This window comes from Trachymyrmex septentrionalis, unplaced genomic scaffold (assembly GCF_001594115.1).
Source record: "Trachymyrmex septentrionalis isolate Tsep2-gDNA-1 unplaced genomic scaffold, Tsep1.0 scaffold7, whole genome shotgun sequence".
Taxonomy (NCBI): Eukaryota; Metazoa; Arthropoda; class Insecta; order Hymenoptera; family Formicidae; genus Trachymyrmex; species Trachymyrmex septentrionalis.
In genome coordinates, this window is record NW_017305884.1 from 312,877 (window position 1) to 338,553 (window position 25,677).

At 30.7% G+C, this 25,677-nt stretch overlaps 1 protein-coding gene across 4 annotated transcripts; it reads left to right on the top strand.

Moving 5' to 3' along the window:
• Positions 1–2,633: 2,633 nt before the first annotated feature.
• On the top strand, positions 2,634–18,887 carry LOC108753642 (phospholipase D3-like). Of its 4 annotated transcripts, none has more exons than XM_018495422.1 (12): positions 2,634–2,840; positions 9,117–9,401; positions 13,458–13,700; positions 14,246–14,367; positions 14,713–15,058; positions 15,145–15,279; positions 16,665–16,856; positions 16,946–17,074; positions 17,323–17,462; positions 17,913–18,078; positions 18,155–18,296; positions 18,458–18,887. In XM_018495422.1, the coding sequence occupies exons 2-12, from the start codon at positions 9,279–9,281 to the stop codon at positions 18,655–18,657; spliced, it is 1,938 nt and encodes a 645-aa protein (XP_018350924.1). In that variant the 5' UTR covers positions 2,634–2,840; positions 9,117–9,278; the 3' UTR covers positions 18,658–18,887. The 4 variants fall into 4 exon arrangements, with proteins under 4 accessions (XP_018350924.1, XP_018350926.1, XP_018350925.1 ...); XM_018495424.1 differs by having other exon boundaries at positions 2,634–2,812; XM_018495423.1 differs by lacking the exon at positions 2,634–2,840 and adding an exon at positions 6,087–6,223.
• The last annotated feature ends 6,790 nt before the right edge of the window (positions 18,888–25,677 follow it).

A 25,677-nucleotide genomic window follows, 5' to 3' on the forward strand; every position in this document is an offset into this window, starting at 1 on the left:
TTTTTTTTTCTTTACAATTGCAATTTATTATTCTGAGCATAAAGTATTGAGATCCCTGTCTACTCACTGCAACCATTTTGGATTGTGATGTTAGAAGCGAGAAAAATTAAAATTTAATTACAATTTTTTTAATACAACTGCATTTGCAATCGATAAAATAGATTTGTAAAATATACCGAAAACTCCCTTTCTGATAATCAATAAATAATAACCAGACATTTGAAATTGAATTGTGCCTAATCGAAAAACGAAACACACTATATATGACAGCTATCAAATTGAGAAATAAATAAAATTTTATTTTATTAAAATCAAAATAAAGAGAATTTTCAGTATATTTTACAAGTGTACTCTATCAAATGTAAATACAGTTTTATTAGAAAATATTTCTATTAATCTATTTTGGAAGAATTTTTATTATGTCTTAAAACATGTGGATCCCATTTCAATAGCAGATAAGATACACAAAAACAATAAAAAAAAATGTGTCCTATTTTATCTTAGTTTCAGAGTATATAGCCTTTTTGTGTTCCAATAATATGAAATCATATAAGAGGAATTCGAAAATGGCCCACAGTGTTGATAATAACTAGTTTGTCACTATGTCACTCGTCTTTTTAAACGATTTTAGATTTCATAGATGTTCGTAATTTCTAAAATATTTTCTTATCTGCCGGATATCTATTAAGACTCATTTACATCTATCGTAATGTCTATCTACATAATCGTAAGAGTTGAAATTGATTCAACTTCAATTCTTACAATTACGATGCTCGTCTGGCGATACGATAGTCAATGAGAGTCGTTTATAATATTCTTATTATACCGATGATGGTCAAGACTTGACCGAAACGTCTACTTAATTATATTACAAATTTTTTATATATACGACTTTTTTTCGCTAAAGACATCTTGCGTCGTAGCTATATATGTTCCTTATTATTTATGTTTTGTATTATTAAGCCACATCTAAAAGTTTTTAAAGATAAATAATTACTTTTTATGATATTATAATTTTTCATGATGTTAATGTTAACGATAAGGAATTAGAATTAATAGTCACTTTTAAAAATACATTAAATTTTATTATATTTTTAACAATATATAATTACAAACATGTCGTTAAGAGTTCTACGTAAATTAAAAATCTTAGCACATTTATGTCAGAGTAATGTTAATTTAATAAAAAATATCGGAATTAAAGAACGAAAAAATTTCATATTACTTTACTTTTACTCTACATAATATTGGACAAAATCGAAGACTGTAGATGTATTACCCATTGAAAATATCATCCATGACAACATAGTTCAATGTGTACGTTTTGTGCATGTGGAGGCGCCACTGAACGCGGAGTTCCATCTAAAACGCGGACATTTATATCAAACAGATTTACATCGATATACTTTATACTTATTATTGTATTGCGCAGAGGTAATATTATAAGTCAATAATGATGACTTTATTATACGTTATTATATGTTTTATTTCTACAATTAGGTTTAATTCAAATTCTTAAAAAATAGATTTAAAATTCTAGTAGATTTAAGGTGTTAGTTTAAAAGTTTATCAAGTTATTTATCTTTCAGTATTTATTTTTCACATTTCGATATTATTTCCTGAAGTTACAAAAAAGGCTTACAAGTAATGTCCATAAAACTTAATGATTCGAGATGATTCTAATACCTTTTTGCAGTGTTGGGAATGTTACTTCATGAAATTAACGCATTACTGCGAAACGTAACGAATTGTTACTTTTTTTTCATGTTAAAATAAGATATTAAGTAAAGAATTACAAATTTTTAATAATCAATATTAATTGTCAAAATCAATATCAAAGTAAAAAATTCTAAGCTACAATCTTAAGCCAACAACTGTAAAATAAAGATAAATGAGTAATATGACAAAACTTTTTTGTAGCATAGATTTTTTTTAGTATCGTGCACCAACTACAGCGCGTGCGTACGCCGTTGCACAATCATTTTATGTATATATGAATATACATATATAAGAATTATACAGAGAAACACAGAAGTACAGCCTTTCAACATATGTATCAGTTTGTTTGTGTACATTCATCTACTAGAGAATAGTATTAATAATGAAATACCATCTCTCTAATAGAACATATCTTATAATTATTTAACTTCAATAAACTAACTAATTTAGCTTCGCATTTCAAGATATCGCAAACTTTTTTTTAAGCAAAAGGTAAGAAAAATAACATATATAATAATTATAAATATAATAATCAACTGAAAGATCGCGTCCTGAAATTAAAAAAAAAAATATCTAGTCAATTCCAAATAAAATAAGACAGTTTTAGTGTAAATTCATCAATTATAAATAACTTTTTAATGTTGGTTCAGTCGGATAATATAACGTCGGTTTTCGCACGTTCATTCGCCACACAATCCGATGAATTCGCATCGCACAGCAGTGTACTGTATCAGTAGTTTAGAAGCTCTCGACAACTCAGCAGACAAGATTCATTCTCATGAATCAAGCGTTAAGTTACATTTTTCCACCGGACGCGTGAAATTGAACGCGGGAATGGAATTCGATACGCGGTATGCCGTACCGTGCCGGCCGGCGTTAACAATGTCAATTTCGCCCGGTAACGTCATCGCGACTGTGGCGACTACGCGTCGCTCCGCTTAATCCGCCTTTGTGCGTGATTTGTACGATGCGATCGAACGCGGCGTGCGATGCTCAGTGGTAGTGCTAGACGGCACGAGTCTCGATAAGTAATCTCTCTGGTCTGCGGCGCGATCAAGTGTTGTTTATTACAAGTGGAAACGGCCGAATCGAGGTAAATCCACGCGCCTACAAAGTGGACGGTACGTACGCACCCGTGCACGCGCCTCACACACGCCTCCATACCTGCTTCACTGCAAGCAACGCTTTCGGCCCGTAAAGGGAAGGAGCGCGACGCGACGCGAAATTCTGCGTGAATACCGCGGTGTGTAATCGGCAGAAAAGTATAATTAACGGAGAATTTGTAATAAAATATAAACGAGCGGACAGAATAATATAATAAAGCCTAGAAGCGTTCCTGTTCTTCGCTGCTACACTGATCTGCTCTGAAACTTTCTATCTCGGCTTTTGCCAAACTTCAAATATGTATATATACATCTATTTCATTTTAAGTATACGAGCGTGCACTAGTTTAGTTAGATTGATGATAACGGAGCACGTGCTCCAATTTTCATGATGCGAGCCAGAGGGAAGACTAGTTATCAATGAAAACCGGTGGAAAATTCAAAATATATTCATGATCCAGTTTTAAGGTTGTCTTAAAATGCAACCTACAGAAAAACTGCACGATTATTTCTAGTCATTGACTAAGTGGAAAGACCAGACTTAAAACGATATTACCGTGAATGCATTATGAGAGAGAGAGAGTCTGTGATACGGAAAGCATATAGCGCGGCCTCCATTTTTGTGACGCGCGAAAAATTTAAAAAGGTTTACAGGGCGATCGTAGATCGCGAATTAGAAGAGAAGGTTTAGACGATCGATTTTATTACACGTGAAAGACGTTTTAACGAAGGCAGGAAATGGAATCGACATGCTTATTTTTTCCACCGCGCCTTTATCGAAATCGAACAAAGGAGAGGCTAAAACCCCCTGCCTAGGTAAAAAAATCCTGAACAATCTAAAAAAGAAAGAGAAAGAGAAAGTCGAGCATATACCTCGCATATGTAATTGTTTCTATTCATAAAATACATTTTTCCCTGTGCGCTCTGCATTTCTGCAAAATTTTCGTCCTAGTCATGAGATCCGGTCTTTTTAGCTGTTTGCTTTCACATTCATTATTTGAAATGAAACGACCCAGACGTATTATGTGAATGAGGAATGAGAAAAAAAACTATAAGAAAGTAGGTCGAAAAAACTGACAGACGTTGTAGCTCATCCTGTGTACAGAACGATCCTATTGTGTTCGACTCAGCCTGACGGTGCACAAAGTTCGTCTATCAGTTATGGCAAATTTTTTTTAAATCCTCGTCGAAATTGGAGAAATATTGGAAGCAGAGAGAGAGAGAGAGAGAGAGAGAGAGAGAGAGAAGAAAAAAAAGCAGAATTTTCCAGGATTTCCGGGACTCGATTCATGGAATCGAGAACACGTATGGCAATGCTCCGACGACGTACTTTCCAATGACTCTTACTTTCGTAGTACGCGAACTATCCGCGAACTGGAAAGTGATATGAAAATTGAAAGAGAAAGATAGTTTAATCGATAGAGAACACTTTAGGGTGCGTTCAGATTCTCATCCAGGTTATTTTTGTTTAACATTTGGTGAAAACTCGAGTGAGAATCTAAACATAGCCTTAAGGAGAGAATCTCATCTAGAAGTAAAAAAAAGTAGTGTTCTTAAAATTTTTTTTAAAGAAAGCTATTTATGCAATCATTTAAAAATTTTTCCACATAAAAAATATATATTTCATGATTAACTTATTGCGTTCGTATTAGGCTTCTTCTTCTTCTGCTATTATATAAAATTTGTTTTCTCATTCAACGTTGTTCTTGTTATTAAACTATTTCATTATTTTTATATTTCGTGATATTTTAAAAGTTTTTGTCAATCAAAAACAACAAGTAAAACGAACTTCCAAGTTAAACCACAAAATAGCAAGAGAAGGAGAAGCCCAATATAAACGTAAAAATTTAGAGATAATCACGAAACATATGTCTTTTATGTGTAAAAGTTTCAAAACATTAAAATAAGTAGTTTTAAAAAATTCTTATAAATATCCTATCTCATTCGACTTGTAGATATTATAAGATTCCCCCCTTAACGGCTGTCGTGTTTGGAGCGTCAAAAAATGGATTTTTTTTTCTTAATAGACATAAATAAATAATAAGTGTGGAAAAAAATTTTCGAAAAATTTAAATACAATTCTTTGCAAATTCTTGGAATTACAGTGATTTAAGCGACTCCGAAGTAAAAAAGATTTCCGAAGTAAAAAAGATTTTGATAACAAAATAGACAAGTTTAACTCTGATTATTTTTATGAAAAGAATATTATAATTTACGAGAGAATCGCCGATTAAAGAAACTTATTGTAAAAAAAAAGCAAAAATATTCTAATGCGTTTTTTTTACAAAAGTGAAATTTTTTAATTTTGTAATGACATAGAAAGAAAACGGCACAATAGCATTTTCTTGTACATTTCGCTTTTAGCCCGGATCTACAAAATGTTTTTAAGCCTTGAGCCATAAGAAATGGATGAATCATCAATTATTCTCCTCGCATTCGACTGTAATTAGTGAATTTCTTACGGCTTAAAACATCTATAGAAACGAATTTATATTCCGTTACTTCCAGTGAATTCTATACGTATAACATACTGGAGCGAGCCATCAAGGAAATGGGGGGTGGGGGGAGGGGGTAGGTCTCAATTTCTAAACAAGGACACTCTAATGCGCGAAGTTGATACTCTTTTCTCTGTCAGGAGAATTCGCTGATTAGCTAATGCTGTTTTACTGCCATAAGTAAAAGATTCAAAAGAACCAATGTCGTTATACCTTTCTTTTTTCCGTCGGGTTCCGCACTTTTCTACAGTTTAATATAGGGAAGGTTCGCTGCAGTACATTATAGAGCTCACTATGGTACTTCGATGGAGAAATAACGAAGAATTTGTCAAAAATCGAGGAAATAGAAGAATAACGCTGCAGGCAATAACGGTGCCGTTGGCCGATAACGTACTTCAATTCTTGCGCGACCCAGAAGAAAGAGTTAGTTATCAGCGAGGATCTCGGGCACGAGGACACCACGTGCGAGGGTGGAACCGAGGGCGGGAAACGGTGCCTCCGATGGTGATCGATCCCCAGGAGGGTGGGTGGGTGGGAGGATGGAGGTAGAGTATTGCGTAGAGTATTGTATATCGACGAAGCGTTTCGCTTTCCTTGGTTGCATATTTTGCGCCGACCTGACCGCCGAAGTATGGCTCCACGCGCATGCACGCCGCGGACGTTTCTTTCACGATGACAGATCGAAGTCGAGCAGTCGCCACCGAAAGTGTTTCGCGACGAGCGCGCGCGCGCGCACAAGGACCGATCTCTGTTATTTTCTTGCCGCTCGGCCGATTCATACCACACGTCTCACCTCCGTGTAACAGTCTCGTCTGCATACTCATCGTAGTCTTTACGCTCGTTCCACGTTCTCGCGCCACGCTTGGGTCTTCCGCTTGGCCGCCTCGATCAACGTCGATGCACTCGGTAATAAGCGTCGCTGTAATTCCCGCGAACCTGCAGCGATATTCCGTTAAATTAATGGCATGGCGTGACGTGGCATCGGCACTTCAACTTGTTGGGACATGGTCCTAGACAGAGATTATCGCTGGATAATCCCTGGCAATTGAATTGAGATGCCGCAGTATCCGATCGTTCGCAACGTATAGGATCACGTCTGTTTGCCGCGATGTCACGGGCGATATTTCTCTATGATTTGAAATGCCGATGAACGTCGCTGATACAACACGGAGTACGGCGATCTGCAGAGTATATTGCTTATAATTTTATTATTATTGCATATATGCACATAATAACGTGATTTAATCGAAGGTATAGATTACGAGTTAAAACTTTGGTTTTCCACTTTATGCTTATTATACTGTATTATCGAATTATCACCAATTGATAATAGCACAAGTACCTATTTATTGCTTTATTACTTTATCACATGTATTATTTACGTTTACACAGAAAAAAAAAGGATTTGTTAAAACTCGGAATTTTATTGATTCAACTAGCAAATCTACAATCATATAGTTACACGGACTACCAGTTTTTTCTATGTTAAATTAGGAAAGCTGTAGCAGTTGAATAAAGTTAACGCGCGTGCGATTATAGATATAAATATAATATTTATTGTAATATCATAGAAAATTTGTTAATGCAGCGAAAGATAACTTTCTGCAACAACCAATTCAATATATAAATCAAAATTTTTAATAAAACGTACTCTAAGAGACAACAAATACTACTGTAATGAAGAAAACTTATTATATCAGTAATTTTTATTGTATCAAAGAATTAGTTTAGAATTAACATACATTAATTGCTTACAGACATAATTTCTTTGTAAAACAATCAAATCTTTTTTGTTCTAGATAAACTCTCGCAGTATCTGTAATTTTATTGAATCACTCAAATTATTTTTTTTCCGAAACTTGTAATGTTTACCTTTCACCGTTATTATTTCTTATACATCTTTTCTTCATTTTTTACCTTTTCTATACTTTTAATTGATGTCTTTAATTACATGTCTTTTTAAGGAATGCGCTGACTCTTACTTCGCCCTTCATTTGTTGTTATTTATTTTTTTTCCGTGTAGATAACGTGAAAATTAAACAATATACATATCTATTAATCACACGTACGTATTATATTATTATTTTCTGTAATTTTCTTCACTTATATCTGTAAACACAGAATGCAAATTATTGTTACGATATTTATATCACTTACTACACGTGTATATAACATATTTTCTTTTTTATAAATTCATCAAATGTAATATAATAAATTAATTATTTTTTCAATTTGTTAATTATTCATTCTACACAATTTATCCTTTTTTACAAATAATTTACGGTATCATTTATTATTCATTAATAAATAATTAATTCACACACATAATTTTATATAATTTTATAATATTAATATTGAAGGGTTAGTTGCTAATATAATTATTGCAGAGGCATTCTTCAAAGAATTAAAAAACTTTACTTTTCTAAATTTCATCGCGTGTATTTAAAATAATGTAAGAACTACGCAAAATATCTATCGTGGCGTTTAAAGTTGACAGAAATAAAAAATAGGTTAATCGCGTCTTTTTATCAGTTGGGAATGTGTTATCGAGGCCACGAGAACGTTTCTTCGCGCAGGTGCGGCATGCGAGACCTTTCGACCGTGTCTTCCTCACCTGAGAAAGATGTTTGTCCCTCTGCGCCTTGATCTGGATCACCGTCGTCGTCACTCGGCAACGGAGATCGAATCGATCTTAATAAAATAGGGGGGGGGAGGGAAATAGAAAAATAATGCGTCTGTGTGAGTTTCGATCTAGGCGGTTGCGAATTGTACATCGATAAGCGACTTATCAGAATACTGCGAGTGAGTCAAAGAGGCACTAATCGTTTTATTATCGATTATGGTTACCAGTTTGTGATGTACATACAAGTATACACGTGTAAAGTCGCGACGCCGAAGTAAGACTTCTCCGTTCCTTCGACCGACCATTTTGATATCCGATTATTACGGAGGACCGGGATTGTGATATTAACTCAATGAGAAAAAGATCAAACACAATGTGTTATAATCGAGGGCGTTCCATTTGTCAAGATTAACGCCTGAAACTGTTCTCAGCCTCTGTCCGTAGGAAATAAAAATTATCGGCGGGAAAAAAACGCGTGAGTATCTTTCACGTTTAATCTTCGCGAGATTCGCTAATCCGATAGCCTAACAAAGGACATCTTCTGTGCGAGCTCTCAAGATCCTTTCCAAAGAAAAATTGTTTGGTTACTTTTATCTTCCTTTTATCTCTTTATCTCGTCCGCTCTAAAATCTAAAAATATATATGATAACAAAAAAAGTACAATACTTAATATCTTAAAGATTGGAAAAAACACGTTTTACATTTTACTTAGTACAGACTTAATATTAATATTATGTTGCAAAATGTTTTTTCTATTCTTTTTTGAAAAAAAGAAAAGAAAAGAAAAATTCTTTTCAAGAAATACATCATTTTCAACATTTTCAACAAATAATTATAATCAAACAGCATTGTTCGATTAAAATAGACCAACGATTATATGCTACGGTTATATGCTAGCTACTCTCTAAACATTTGCAGGAAATCTGTCGTATTCTCCGCCGTTCTAAATCAGTTGCAACTTTACAAGGTAACAAACTGTAAAAATAGTACGTCGCCGTACATAACGTTTCATTGCCAGTATAGGAGTGCAATATGGAAGTTTAAGTCTGATCTCAACCCTCGCGCGAGTTAAATTTTAAACGCGCGGCCGGAATCAATGTCGCGCCAACGCATACACGTGCGCGCCAGCACGGACGTAGGCACGGATGACATTTTTCTTGTCTTGTCTGCCGACAGATATTGATGTGGATGTCGAACATGGTGCAAAAGTCGGACAACGGAAGCGACGCCGTAGGCGACGCCGGTCTCCGCGTGCACGCGAGTTCGATCGACGACGAGTCGTTCGCCACGACCTTGACGCATTAGAAGAATTGCGGATGTGCGTCGGGCGCAATCGAAATGTCGTTTTTCGGACGGAAAATGGGCGGCGGCGGGGGCGGCAGGGGTTCCGAGCACACCGGTCATAACTTGCAGGACGGCCTCTTTCAAATCGCATCGCAGGCCTGTCACATCCTCGTGCAAGTGAGTCGATCTCTGCGTCGAAGCTTTGTGATTGTCAAGTATTTCATAAGATATTAATCGACCGGCACGGAATTTAAGACAATTTAAGGATGTATAATATGTGTCACACCTCAAAACATTAACAAATATATATATATATATATATATATATATAAATTTCATACGTTAATTGATCTATTATTACGTCTGAGTATCCGCGCGTGTGTGTAAGATTTGAGCACAATTCTTTTAAAAGTTATTTAAGATTTTGTTTGCTTTTGATTCTTTTGTATACAATCACGTTTTATAGTACTTATTTGCAAATTTAACGAGGATATAGCACTATAAATTAAATCCAATTCTATATATCTATTAATAAATCTTTAATATTTGTATAAAAGTTCACTTGAATCTTCTTACTCGTTTCGAAGTTGTTTATCTAAAGCTGCAGCAAAATATGGCTATTGCACTGCATAAGACATTATAAGCCAATTAATTATTTGTTTTATCTTTTGCAGTTTCAGGTTAATTATTCATTGTTTTATATTTCCGAGAATTATTTAGTTGATATTGCTTACTTGATATTAGCTTATTTGGCTGATACTTTACAGCTAATATTGCACATTCTAAATATCTTTAAAATGACATTGAACAGAAGACAATATTTAAATACCTATTATATTTAAAATATTACAAGATCTATACATATATATACGAGACGCTTATTTTACTATTTATTTATATCAAGATATTACTTAATGTTTTATTAAAGTGTATCGTAACAAAAGACGATAACAAAACAAACATTGAAGATAAAAAGAATACTGGAATGACATCATAGATATGTATTATCAAGAAAATTAGAGTTTGACACTTTACTGGTAAAACTGAATGCGTTTTGTTATTTTATTCTTCACAATAAATTATACAGTATTGTGTAAAAGATGTAAAAAAAGAGTAAAACATAACTTACATACAGTTGTACATACATTTATATTTCAATAAAATCAGCAAAACTGCATGACACGCATGATCTCTTCATGTTTGATTCATATTGTTCATGAATCACCAAACGTATTACGTATGTATTGTATTACGTAAGTGATGTTTGAATCAATAAGATGCAGTGTGTATTGTAATTTCAATCTATTCTGACGACATGTCATTATTTACGCATACTTTGTTTTCCAAAAGAAATTCCTCTTTTTACACATATGTACTTTCTCCTTCAGGAGAAATTCTTCCTTTCACGTTTCTCCTATAGATAGACTAAGAACTTAATTAATTATACTTGCATGATGTAACGAAAATCATCAGGACGTATCTTACATTTGCAACATTACGAATTCGAAATCGATCTATCTACAGCAAAAACTTTAACTAATTTCTTGATTTCTTAACATTTGATTTTAAAGACTTGTGCAAAAATTTTTGCTAAATCTTAAATTTAAATGAAATGATTGACGTAAATAATAAAGTACATACAATTTTTCTTAAGCTGTATTATCAATATGTACTAACGTAAAAATACAAATACAATATGTATGATATTACCATTGTGTTGGATAATATTACAACAATTTGTAAGTTGTTTGTAGTATTTACATAAAAACTATAAAATATAATAATGATATTGTTCAAATATAGATTATCTAAAGATTCTTGTTATTAAATGAAAAGAAAATTAAGTAAAGGGCATATAAAAGTCAACAACAGTGAAACTTTAATAAAAACACTTCCATATAATAATGTTTATTCTCAATATCATTATTCTAATAATCTTGATAGTGTAACAATATAAAATGTCTCATTACATTTTTCGACTTCTTTATCGAGCCATCTTCAGATGTATTTGTAATCGCATTCGTAAATCGCAATATAGTGAAACGACAATGCTAAGTAAAAATAAAAATAAAAATACAGATAAATTATGATAATAATCTCCGATAGATTGTAAGTTGATGGACAGAAATTGTTCCCAATCAGTTAGACTGAATGTAATAATTTCCATGAGTCTATGAATAATGTGAAAAAAATTTTTTTTGAGAACAATCCCAACGTCAATCAAAACAAAACTCACCGTAGAAGTCACAAAATATGATGATGTTAAAAACATGCACTACGTATTACGTGGTGACAATAACGTTCTTAAAAAGAGTCAATCGTATAATTTATAATAATAAACGGGATGGTTGGACGAACACATGTAAACGTTACGAGAGAACAGCGATGAGAGAGCAGCTAAACGAAGGCTCGCAAAATTAACGCAAAACTGGTGATGCAAAGTCATATACTATTTAGATCGTATCATGCGCATCACTAAGATCTGCAACGTTCTCATTAAAAACAATTCTTTATGTTGTTTAAATTTCTTGTTTAAATTAAAACTGTGTAAAATAATATCGAAATGATTGAGTCTATACAAATGTTGTGGTATGATTTTGTTCAATATATAAAATTTCAGAAAGAAATTTTCACATTTTAAATAATTATTGATAATTAATTTACGAACCTTAATCCAATGTTTCATAATTTTAACTGCGTGGATACTGTATCTCGTCTAAATAAATTTCAAATAAGTTAGTTGTGTTCGTGTCGCATAATCACAGCCAGCGAAAGTTCAAATATAGAACGAATAGCTTGGTTTACGGTACCATTCATACCATCAATCACGGAGAAATTTAATAGATTTAATAATAAGGACACAAAAGTTTCTTTTTACAGCACAAATAAATTAAAAAAATTTATTAAAGCTCAAAAAGATCTGTGTCCAAAATTTAATAGAAATAATGTAGGATATAAAATCAACTGTAGTGATGCGTCTTATGTTAGTCGAACGGGAAGACAACTTAAGACGAGAATTGCAGAACATCGTAACCATATAAATTGGAAAACTTCCAATCTTTCGGTAATAATCGAACATAGATTACAATTCAAACATGATTTTGATTGGGAGAACATTTTAATTATGGATGAAGAACCGTGCTATAGTAAACGTATAATTTTGGAAATAATTAATATTAAAAAACAGGAAAATAGTGTAAATCTACAGACGGATATTATAGGTCTTCATAAGTCGTATTTGCCAATAATAAACAGTATATGACTTTGCATTATCAGTTTTGCGTCAATTTTGCGAGCCTTCGTTTAGTCGTCGCTGTTCTCTCGTAATGTTTACATGCGTTAGTCCGATCTCGCTTATTAAATTATACGCTTATTAAATTGACTCTTTTTAAGAACGTTATTAACCACCACGTGACACATGATTTTAACATCATTATATTTTGTGACTTCTCCGGTGAGTTTTATTTTGATTGACGTTGGGATAAATTGTCTGGATTGTTCTCAAAAAAAATTTTTTTCACATTATTCATAGATTCATGGAAATTTTAACATTCGGTCTATCAACTGATTAGGAACATTTCCATTAACTTACAATCCATCGGAGATCATTATTATAATTTATCTGTATTTTTATTTTTATTTTTACTTAGTATTGTACTTAGTTTCACTATATTGCGATTAACGAATGCGATTATATTATAATCTGAAGATGGCTCGATAAAGAAACCGAAATATGTAATAAGACATTTTATATTGTTACACCATCAAGATTATTAGAATAATGATATTGAAAATAAGCATTATTATATTGAAGTGTTTTTATTAAAATTTCACTGTTGATTCTTAAATGATATTGTTATTATAATTTTCCGTTAAATGTAAAGACTTATACAATTACAAATAAAAGTACTAATTTTTGTAAAAACGCACAATTTTATATATTTCTATTATAAATTAAATAATTTTGATATATATTTATGTAATTTTACATACTTTTCTTACATTACATAGACCGAGTTTTTTAAATTCATCAATTGATCAATGGCGTCATGATGGAAGAATCCACCATGAATCGCATTGTGCGCAAATGTAATTTTGTTCAGTAAAAGCCGCATTTGCGCATAATACGATTATAGATACGCTTTTAATTTTATCTTTACTGTCTGAACAATTGATTGGAAACATGGCCTATGTTATATAAGAAAAAAAATAAATTGTTTTCTTTCCGTCAAGGTGAACAATACGCACAACGTTTCTTATGGAGGTAGCAATAATGTGAATAATATCGCATATTCGAAATATTCTACGGCCAGCGGCGGCACCACCGTTCCAACGACATCGTCGTCGTCGACAAAAGGAGCGACCGTTGCCAAAGCGTATCCAAAATATGCGGAGCCTCGAAATAAAGATCAGGACGTGGTAGTGTTGTTACCGCATCGTAAGAACAGAGCACCTCGACTCAAGCACAAATTATCGGTGGGTCTTCATATTGTTGCGCTCATTTTCAGCCGTACATCTAAAATTTATTCACGCCATTGTCGTGTGAAGGTTTGCCCAAATAAATCAAAGATTTACACATAAAAATTTGCGCAACGCTTACAGCGCTTCACTCCCTGTAAGCGTTGCGCAAATTTTTATGTGTAAATCTTTGATTTATTTGAACAAATTATGATTGTAGGATTTATAACTCTTGTGCTCAAGTTGTGATCAATGCGACTATCAAAATCCGTCTCTTTACCTTTTTATTATTTTTTGACAAATAGTAATATCTGCACACCTCGTTATCATATTACGATAAAATCCATGTAGTCGGTTTTAATCAAAGATAATTTAATACAAAGTTGATAGTAAGAACTATTGAAGCTTTTTTCCTTTTTATATTAAATCTCCAGATTTTTACTAATTAGTAAGTATAATCAACAATAGTGCTAATCACCAATAATATTGTACAACAGCATTGTACAACATATTTGCAACATGTGACTATATAAAAATAACGCACGTAATACATTCTGTTGCAGACTGTATCCGAAAACGCACGGCTGGACGTGAATTCTCCGGGAGGTGACGACGATCTAGAGTTATGGGACCAGACCGGGTTTATGTTGCGGACTGACGTGGACGATCCTCTCACGAATGCAAAGTACAAATATTTTAATTTAAAAAATTAGACATTATAGAAGGAACAATAGATGACAATAATTTTTAAAAGATAATATATACGTTTTTCATTGTTTCGTTAATTATGTGAAAATATAATAGTACGTAAACATAACTTAATAAAAATTCTCCACTCTTCGAACAACTATATCCTTGGTTGACGAATAAATTATTATTTCACATAGAGAAAGCTTACTATTCCTACAAATTAAATTCGACTATGCGTTAAAGAAGCTATTTAAGATTTAAAGATTTTTAACTGTGCAAAAATATTGTGTTTCTATTATGATTAAATTATAGTAATAAACGCTCATATTTCTCATCAAAGGTGGGGTGCGCAAGGTTGGTGCAGACCCAGTTGCATTCCAATAACGATCATATTGATTTTGATCGTTTTGGTCGTACTTTTGCCGTTATTGGACCATGCGGCGGATAAGTATTCGCTAAATGCCACCGTGTTGGATTCGGAATCAACGTGCATGGATCATTGCAGTTTATCCCTAGTGGAAAGTATACCTGTAGGTTTGAATTATAGCAATAACACGGTGCAGCACGAATCAACTTACGATTCTTGGATGGATCTCATCGAAATGGCGCAGGACACGATTGAAATTGCATCGCTTTATTGGACAATGAGAAGGGAAGATGTGTTTCCCGACGACAGTGCTAAGATGGTAAATAGTAAAGTTGAAGTATCATAAAACAAATATTCAATCCACTGACATCATCCATTAAACAAAGTGTTTCTCTCTCTCTTTAGGGAGAACAGGTATTCCAGTCATTGTTAGAAGCCGGAAGAGATAGACATATCATGATAAAAATTGCACAGAATCTTCCTTCTCGCTTGTCTCCAAATGTCGATACGCAAATTTTGGCCAAAAAGGCTAACGCACAGGTAATATTATAATATTATATCCTAATATTATAATAAACATTATAATAAACACAATTCATCACTAAATTTCCACTCTTGAATTTTAAAATAAATCTGTTTATACGGTAAATATTGAAAATAACGGACTCACCTCCAATGACTTCTACCTTGACATATATTGTCATTATCGTGACTCAGAGTGATCCTCGGAAGGTTTTAGCCCACACTCATTATTCGTTAAAAAATTATTAACAAAATAAGTTTTATAATTAGAATACGAAGTTTATCCCATCTCTTATAGAAATTAATGACTTTCCACGCAAACCAAAGTCCACCTTACAATGGTGGGTTGGGTTAGGATTAGATGTAGTGGGGGTGTAGGGGCGGAGCTCACATTCCTTTTACACGAAACTATTTGAAATAGAACAATTGTTGATCTTGTTTCACTCTAAAAGTAAAGAAGAGAAGAACACGTGCGACAACCCTTATCTGATTTGTAAGGTGGGCCTCGGTTCGTGTGAAAAGTGGCACGCCCTTAGGCAGGAAAAAAGGTGGGGTGGAAGTCGCTTCGTATGGAAAGTCGTACGCCCTTAGGCAGAGGCAGAGATGGGATGGAACTCGCTTCGTGTAGAAAATCATCAATTCCTGAATGGAGGATGGGATATAAATTTTGTGTTCTATTTATATAATAAAATAAGTAAAACTTATAAATAAGTAAGTTTTTTTTATTTATTTTATTAATAACTTTTTAACGAATAACAAGCGCAGGCTAAAACTTTCCAAGACAATTCAAGATTATGACCTTGGCAATATATGCCATCGGAGGTGGATCCATTATTTTCAATATCTATCTTATATTTGAACAAAGCGAATCTTAGTATTTAAATATTTTTGTTTGAATTTATGCATTTCTAATTCTACAAACCGCACGCCGAAATCTTTTTCGATCTTGAAATGTAATGTTGTGAGCAAAATTACTTGCAGAACCAAAGTTTTAATATTAATAATTTCTCTCGTTTACATTCAAATTATTATATTCTTATAAAAAGTTGTTTATTAGCATTAAAAATTATTAAACTGCTTGTCATTCTAATAAATAACGATTTTAAATCGGTTCTATTCATAATTGCATTTCAAAATGCAAAAACCGAAAAAGATTTCAGCGCGCGATTTGCAAAATCAGATATGTATATTGTATACAAATTCGCACAGAAATATTTAAACATTATGATCTGCTTTGACCGAATGTAGGATTTCTTTTTTTTTGTTTAATTTTTTTACTCTTATTGTTGATAATTTTTTAACATCTACTTATTAAAATTTAATCGCGCGACATGGTATGATTTTTATCGTATTTTGTTATATGTAATTTTGAAGACAACATAATAAATTTTATTTGAACTCAGGTGAAAAACTTAAATTTCGCTGGATTGTTGGGCGGCGGTGTACTTCACACGAAATTATGGCTTATCGATCGTACTCATTTATACGTTGGTTCAGCGAATATGGATTGGAGATCCCTTTCGCAAGTAAAAGAACTCGGTTTGATAGCCCTGAATTGTTCTTGTTTAGCGAACGATTACGCCAAAATATTCGATGTAAGCTATAAAATAAGTTATAAAAACATGCAATAATTATGTTATCTATCTTTGAATTAAAAACTATTATTGATTGTTTTATTTTATAGGTATATTGGAAATTAAGCGAAGATGGTAAAGTGCCTTCCACATGGCCAGATTCCTTTAGCACAAAGATAAATATTGATAATCCTATGAATTTTACATACATGGATAATAAATATAAACTGTTCATCGCGGTTAGTATCATCTTAATAAATATGTTGTGCAATTATTTATTTTAAATTGTTGAAAATATATATTATATATACACATATATTCATGCTATAAAAATTCCATATATGACATTACGTGGATACATACTTGTCTATAATGACCATTCTTCATGTCTGACTAACCAGAAATTGGTACAAATGCTAAAAACCAATATGGCTGCATGCATTACACCTTGTATTTTTAGATTATGTATGTTAATATTATGTTACAGAGTTCACCTCCACCATTTTCACCAAAAGGTAGAAGTAGCGACCTAGACGCGATTGTGCACTGTATTGCTAAAGCAGAAAAGTTCATTTATATTTCTGTGATGGATTATTTCCCATTAACAATATATACTCCACAAATAAAGTATGTATAAAGATAATTGTATAATATATAAAATACAGTGAAATAGATCGTGTTAATTCTGACCGTGAATTGCCACGCGCGATTATTAACTATCAATGCGTAACTGTCACGGACAAACAACCGTTTAATGGATATATGTAATCTATAATCGACTAGTTTTAAACCTAATTACATTTCAAAAACTATTATTTAAAACGAAAAGGCAAATACTTTTTAAACTTACTTTTTTCGAAAACTTTCTTTGCTGTCCATATTTCGATTTAAAGATATCTTGTATAGAGATCCTTTACTACGATTTAACATTTATTGTTACATTTAATATTAATTATATAAATATAATTAATTATAAATATAATATAACTTTGAAACCTAATGTCTTACTTTAGCATTTTCTTTTATTTTCTTTCTTCTGCTAATAATTTAAGAACCGTTTTATATCTATATTTGCAGATACTGGCCTATAATAGATAACGCTTTAAGAGCGGCGGCGATCGAGCATAAAGTAGAAGTGCGTCTTTTGATCTCTTGGTGGAAATACTCAAGACCGTCCGAATCGTATTTTCTTAAATCACTGCAAGACTTGACATATAGTTACTCCAACGTCAAAATCGAAGTGGTGAGTATTTTCTTTTTAGAACACACTTATGAGTGTACGTATTTTTCTTTGAATGACGTTGAATTATATCGAATAGAGAAGGTTTATTGTACCCACCGATCCACACTTGAATAAAATACCCTACACGAGAGTAAACCACAATAAATACATGGTCACTGATGTAGCAGCATATGTCGGAACGAGTAATTGGTCGGGTGATTATTTTATTGACACAGCTGGTAAGTCATTCAAATGTTTTTCATGGAAATAAAATAAAATAAATTAAAGTAGATAGTAATAAAACTTACTTGTTATTCTTGTAAATGAATTATATGAAAAATATATCATATATAAGTATCTTTCTTACAAAATTACATTTTATAGCAAATATTTATCTTAGGTATTGGTACTGTATTTGAAAGCGTTGGACATCAAAATAACGGCAACATAAGGCAACAGCTGGAAAATATCTTCCATCGTGATTGGTATTCCAATTATTCTTTTCCGCTCAATATAAATGAGACTCATTCTGAAAATGTATGGGACTTATTGAGAAGTTCATATCAACATTCATCATATGAACCTTATATACACGTATAATTATAGTAATCGTATACACAATAACAATTTTTAACCATAAAACATATAGGATGTTGTTCCACTTCTCGGTGAACTTTAGCTCACTGTATTATACTCTCTTATTCTCTTATATTTTTATTCTTTTATTCTTTTGATTATCCAGTAGGTAAATTATCACATAATTTATCCGAAGATGGAACAACTGGCCCTTATTGTTTTAATTTGATCGAGAAGAATTCATTTACACATTGGAACAATTAAAATTATTTTATGTATTTTTTTATTATATTCTAACCGTAAACTCTCTTTACTGTTAAACATTTTTGTAAATATTACCTTCAATTTTCAAAAATCTTATTCTGCGCAAACAAAGGATATAATATCTGGATTTGTATAATTTCTGTATAAATTCGTATAAATTCTGTAATTGGTATAATTTAATCACACTTTTTAGAAAATTTCTCAAATTTTTTAATATAAACTGGAACACTTTTCAGAAGTGCTAAGAAATCTACATTTTTTTTAAATTTTTTATTTCTGAATTTTTTCCGAAATATTTTAAAATTTCTAAAATTTCTTATTCTGTAATTTTCAAATAAAGCTTAAATCAGAATTAATAAAATCGGAAAAATTTCAAGATATTTTTTAAAAAATTTTTATAAATTTAAAATATAAAAAATTCTTGAAAATCCAAAAAAATCAGGGCAAATAAAAGTCAGCGTGGTAGTTAATACGCAATCTTAAATCATTATTCAAAAAAATAGAATCTTTATTCCAAAAAATAGTACATTTTAGTTTACTTTGGAACCATCCTCAGCAATACAATTTCAAAATATCAATTCCTTCATGTTCAAGAAAAAGTCACTATCAGATTTGATATTGTAATTTATTCGAAACATTAAAACAATTATCTTATAAATTTCGAAACTATTCTATCCAACAAGTTACAAATTAATATTAAAAAACTGATGACTCACCCCAAAACACTGATGACTCTCATTCGCCCTGATTTTTTTGGATTTTTTGTTGTTGAATTTGGGAGAGTCTGTGAGAAGATTGCATATTATTATTATTCTTGAAAATATTATGGAAATTTATATAGAGATAAGATTACAACGAACAAATTCAAGATGTCGTACAGTGTCAAATAATTTATTTTAATTATGATAATCAAATTTACTAATAATAGTAGTACAAATTATACGTTATTTCGACTATATTGTGCAGTAATAACTTTCATAAACGATATAAACATAGTGAAAATACGAAAACGGAATATAAATTAAAACGATTCAAATAACGAATTATTAAATGTATAATTTTCATTAAGTGAAATAATTAAAACTTCGACACAAGGCCCAACAATATTGAAATCACGTAATAATCGATATAAGCATTATATAAATTAAATTAGTTATTATATAATAGATATTATGAGGTCGATAAGTAAAAGTAAAGATGTATAAATGTATATAAATGTTGTCAATGCATTAATCTTTTAATTTAGTTTTGCATTGACAACATTTATATAATACATATTTACTTTTACTTATTGACATCATATGTTAATTACTTTAATTTATACAGATAATGTTACATTAATTATTATCCATTTCTTGATATTGATTTTGTGTCGAGTTTTTATTTATTTGATTTAATTAGATATTTGGTAACATTAACCGTTTTCATCGTTCAAATTATGTTTTGCTTTTGCATTTTCACTACGTTATTTTTTATGAAAACTATTACTGCTGAAAAAATTTAACTCTGGATAACCGAAACGTTTAGTATTCTTATCACCATTATCAGTAAATTTAGTTATCATAATTACTAAATAATTATAATTTTACTCTACATTTTCTTCGTTGTTGGCTTTATCTTTACATTAGGTTGCATAATACAAATCATATTATCATATTTACTTATTTTTGTCATAAAAATTCTTTTTATCAAAATAATGGGTGAAACTATTACAGTACTAACAAGTTTGTTTAATGATATAAATTATTTCATATTCTTTTATATGAATATTTCTTAAGAATTATAATGTTATTGATCGTGAACTATTTCAAAATTATAAAAATTCAATTCATAAAAGCATTTAGTTCACAATGAATTCGATCAGAATTTAATGTTTTTTATTTAATATATATTATAGTATTTTTACACATTTTCTAGTAATTAAATATTTTTCTCAAATTATTTCTCCTCAAAATTTGCCTTCTGAAATTTCTCTGGAATCTTCCAGAAATTCCATTGATGAAAAACAATAGATGATATCAGTTCTTCCTTATTACTGATCTCTCTTTATCTCACGATCTTCATTATCCATATCGTGCTACGCTCGCAAGTACCAGATATCGTTTAACGAAAGACGCATATTATTTAATGAGAAGGGTAAAACGTGCCTTACAGAATGACCTTTGCGATAAGCACGGCGATATTAATCTACATTCGAAAAATACATCAACTCTGCGTTCTTCCATATAACTCGTGATTTCTCTAGAATTTATCCATTTGTTACTTGTGTTGTTGCCTTTCTACTAGTATGTATATCTACGTAAAAATGGGACCTGATTATGTCTTGATAAGTATAAAAAAAAGAAGCAAAATAATTAAGTGGTTTGTATTCCGACAAAATGGCTACTACAATATATCTTGTACGAGACATTAACTGCATTCAGTAGACAAGGCAGCTCAGTAAAAGATCAATGATTCTTCATCATACAACTGGTTTTTACACCTCATTGTTAAATCCGAAGAATTAAAGGCACATCAATTATATTAAAAAATTACTGAGATACTTTTTTGCTGAACGCAGCAAAATAATAATAATTGATTAAGTGATATCCGTTTAATCTTTATGCACAATTATTATAATAATGCATTTAATTCTGCCATCACTGAAAAAATAAAATAAGACAGGAAAAGACTAATGCGTTGTCGAAACTTTAATGCAATGATGCATAACCTGCGGCCCGTTCGTCGACTCACAGCCAAAAATATACAATTATGTATGTATACAAAAACAAATAAAAATTTGTTATCATATCTAATATCAGTAAAGTAATTATAAATACATGTAATTATAAGTCTATGTATTTATAATTATATATATATATATATGTGTGTGTGCGCGCGCGCGCGTAAAAATTCGATTACCGTTTCGAAACTCGTTTTAATAAACTCTTTTGAATTTTCAATTTTTCACGCCTTTTCGAAAGTAGCAATCGGGTTGTCGAAATTTTCAGGAATATAAATTTTTTCGGGAATCTTAACTTTATCGAGAATCTCAACTCCCTCGGGAATCCCGGACATTTTCGAGAATCCCGAACATTTTCGAGAATTCGAATACTTTCGAAAATCTCGAAATTTTCGAGATCTGACTCGACCCAATGTCTTCCCGATCCATCCCGATCATCGGGTTCCCGATATTTTCAGATTCTCACATACCTCTAATAAATACACATTTATAATTGCCTTATTGATATTAGACATAAAAATTTTATCTTTGTTATATGTACATATATAATAATATATGCGATAAATTGTGTAAGTAATATAGTAATTTACACAAATTAAATAAAATTTATCACATATGTATGTACATTACCGTTTATTCGGGAACGCTTCCGATTTTCTCATATTTCACAAAAATTTAAGTATCTCGGTAAAAAGAAATCGTAGAGGAGTTTTTAAAAATGCGTTAAAATGTTTAAATAAGAAAAATAGAATTTCAAGCGGTTATCTTTATGACATTTTGTCCTTAAAGTGTACAAAATTTAAAACTAATATTTTATCCAATATTTTTGTTATTCTTTAGAGCGTTCTACACCTGGATGGAATATCATCGAGCAAAATTTAACAGATAAGCATTTTAAAGTAGACTTTATAAGTTTTAATAAATGATTTATTAAGACCGTATAATGGACAAACAATAAGTAAGAAGCAATATTTATACCAAAACAGAATCTTGAGTGCTTTAAATAATTTCATGTGAATTTATATATTACGTTTGTTGTCTCACAAGGAAACATTATTTAATTTTTGACCTGGATTTTAATTAAACTTGGCATCAATGTTTATCATCACCAAAGATAGAAACATAAAATATTTCGTCAGAAATCCCATGATTTAAGGTAATACAGAGTGCAGAAGTTTTTGCATGAAAAATAATAAAAATAACACAAACGTACAAAATGTGACTCTGTGTAACATTCTATTATTAAAAAAGGTAACAATTAGGTACAAATATAAGATTGACTATTGAATAGTCAAAACAGAATACATATGTGCAATAAGCACAGTGGAAAAAATTAATATTAATACAATTTTCAATATATTAAGTATCTAATTCAAATGTGAAACAATATTCTAATGATGTTATACAATGATCTAAATGAGAAGATAGAAAATCTGATTTTGAAAAAGCTATTTTGAAAAAAAATTGTATGGATCACGTACATTATTATAACAAATATTTTTTCTTTCTGTCTTTTTTCTGTAAATTTTTTTGTATCAAAATTAAAAAACATTATAGAAAAAGTAAATTTTAACACAAAGTTTTATACAATAAAAAATTCGATATCTTTGCGAAAAATCATCGTTACACTTTTTTTCAAAAAGTATTTTAAAACTTAGAATGCTTGTCTATTAAATTTTGTCTGATGATGTTCCATCTAAGTAGAGTCTTCAAAGAACAATATTGAAAAAATTCAATGTTCAATTTTATACACTTCAGGAACAAAATATTATAGAAATAAAATTCAAACGTTAAGTTAAAATTCTATTTTTTCTCTTTAAAATGCATTTTTAAAAACTTCTCTATGATTTCTTTTCCCCGAGATACTATTAAGTTTTTGTAAAATGCAAAAAGTCGCAAGCGTTCCCGAATTAATGAAAGGTAGTGTATAACATACATCTACGAAATAAACATTATACGACTCGTAAGATTTTACCTCTGAAAATCAATTTAAAAAGGAATTGCGTATCGCTGCACACTATATGAGCCTTTATTATGTCTTAAACACCTCAATTACAATATTTATAGTATAATCTTAATATTAAATGTAAAATGCATGTTTAAAAATGTAAACGAGAATTCACAAAGTGAGTTAAATAATACTAAAAGTTTCTATTATATTAAGTAATAATGGAAGCCAGTATTGACAATCTACATTTTACCTTCCATTATTTGCGAAATTAATATGGAGCTGAAAAAAGTATATATTTAAAATGAACTAGATATATGTACCGACTTACGCCTCCATAATAAAAATATTATCACAAATATTGAATCACAATAATTATAATTGACTTTTAATGAAGGACACACTAAAATTATACGTTAGTTTCTAAAATATAAATAATATTATTATAAATTCGCTACTTTGCGTATTTAATTGTAAATTAATGGATCGCTTTATGAAATATTACTGTGATTGCGCGCGCAATACATAAATTATACATAAAGATTTTTATTGCTATGCTTTATTTCGTGCCTTATTTTAATATACTCGTAAGTAGGTACTCTTACTATTCAGTAACAAGAAAGGACTAAAAATTTCAGAAATACGCATTCACAAACATTAAAATAAATCCTTTTTAATTCTAATGCATGTTTATCTTCATTTATACGAATTGAATGGAACACATTTCTACATACCTTTTCAATTTAAAAATAAAATATCAGCTTTTCTGTGTCTCGTGAATACTTCTCAATTAAATGTGATTACTTCTTCAAAATTATAAATAGGAAATGCAATTCTCTTTAATCCATTTTAATCCAATTGTATCTAATTAAATCCAATTCAATCTCCAATTTAATCTAATTGAATTAAAAAAAGTTTTTTGTTATTTAAAATACGCATTCGCGGATAGATAAAATTTCAATTAATTTTAATTCATTCTTGTTTACTGCATTGTATCATGCAAAGATAACTTACATAATATTTGATAATAATGACTTTGTCATAACTTTGTTGTAAGTAATATGACAAAAAAACTTTAATATGAATTCCGAAATCTCCTCCTTACATACATATATTTTCCCAACTTAATGTTACAATAGGATACGAGATTCGTCGGATCCGATTTTATATTTAAGATTGATTAAAGTCCAACTTCAGATAATCTTAAAATTTCAGCTATTGAAATTTTATAGGTAGGAACAAAAGTTCATAGCACTACTTCATTTGTATCATGTTTGTTCTTAAAAAAAATTGACAATTATACCATTCGATAGAAGTTTCAGCTTTAAGTTGGTTCTTTAGTAGTGTCGAAAATTTGGAGTGCCTCACCAAGGTCCATCCAAAATTACAAATATCTTTAATTTAGATAAAATATTAAAACTACGTGTATATCTTAATAAAATAATACGATAGTAAATCAAGAGCTGCATTTTTATCGAACAAGATGAGATTATATTTGCTTTTTGAGAGGTTAAATTTATATGCAAGTTTATGCACATGAGTACTTTTCCAGAATAGCCAGAATTGACTTATTACTTCTTTATAATAAATCGTAAATAAATAATTTTGTACTTTATTATAATCTCGTTTTTGAGAAAAATCTGTGATAAGATTTGTGTGCAGTTAGCCAAAAAAGCGTCTGCGAGCCTCATTTATCACTAAATTATATCATATGTGAAAGATTACACTTTCAACATTTTTTTTCTCGCTTATTTCATCATTAACTTATCGCAGAATTTAAAGAATCCTTAAAGTCGTTCTTTAATAAATTAAATTACTATAGAAATGTTTTTTATAATAATTTTTTTATATAATAAATTTAAAATATCGAACTTGACGTGTGCAAAATTTTAGGATAGATTAACATGATGAAATAAGAGATAAAAATCGTTTATTACAGAAAAAAATGTTGAAAGTGTAATTTTTAATGTGTAATTTGTAACTTAGTAATAATAATAGGTAAGGATCAGAAACATTTCTTTAACTAATTGCACATAAATATTATCACACACACACATACACACACACACACACACACACACACACACACACACACACACACACACACACA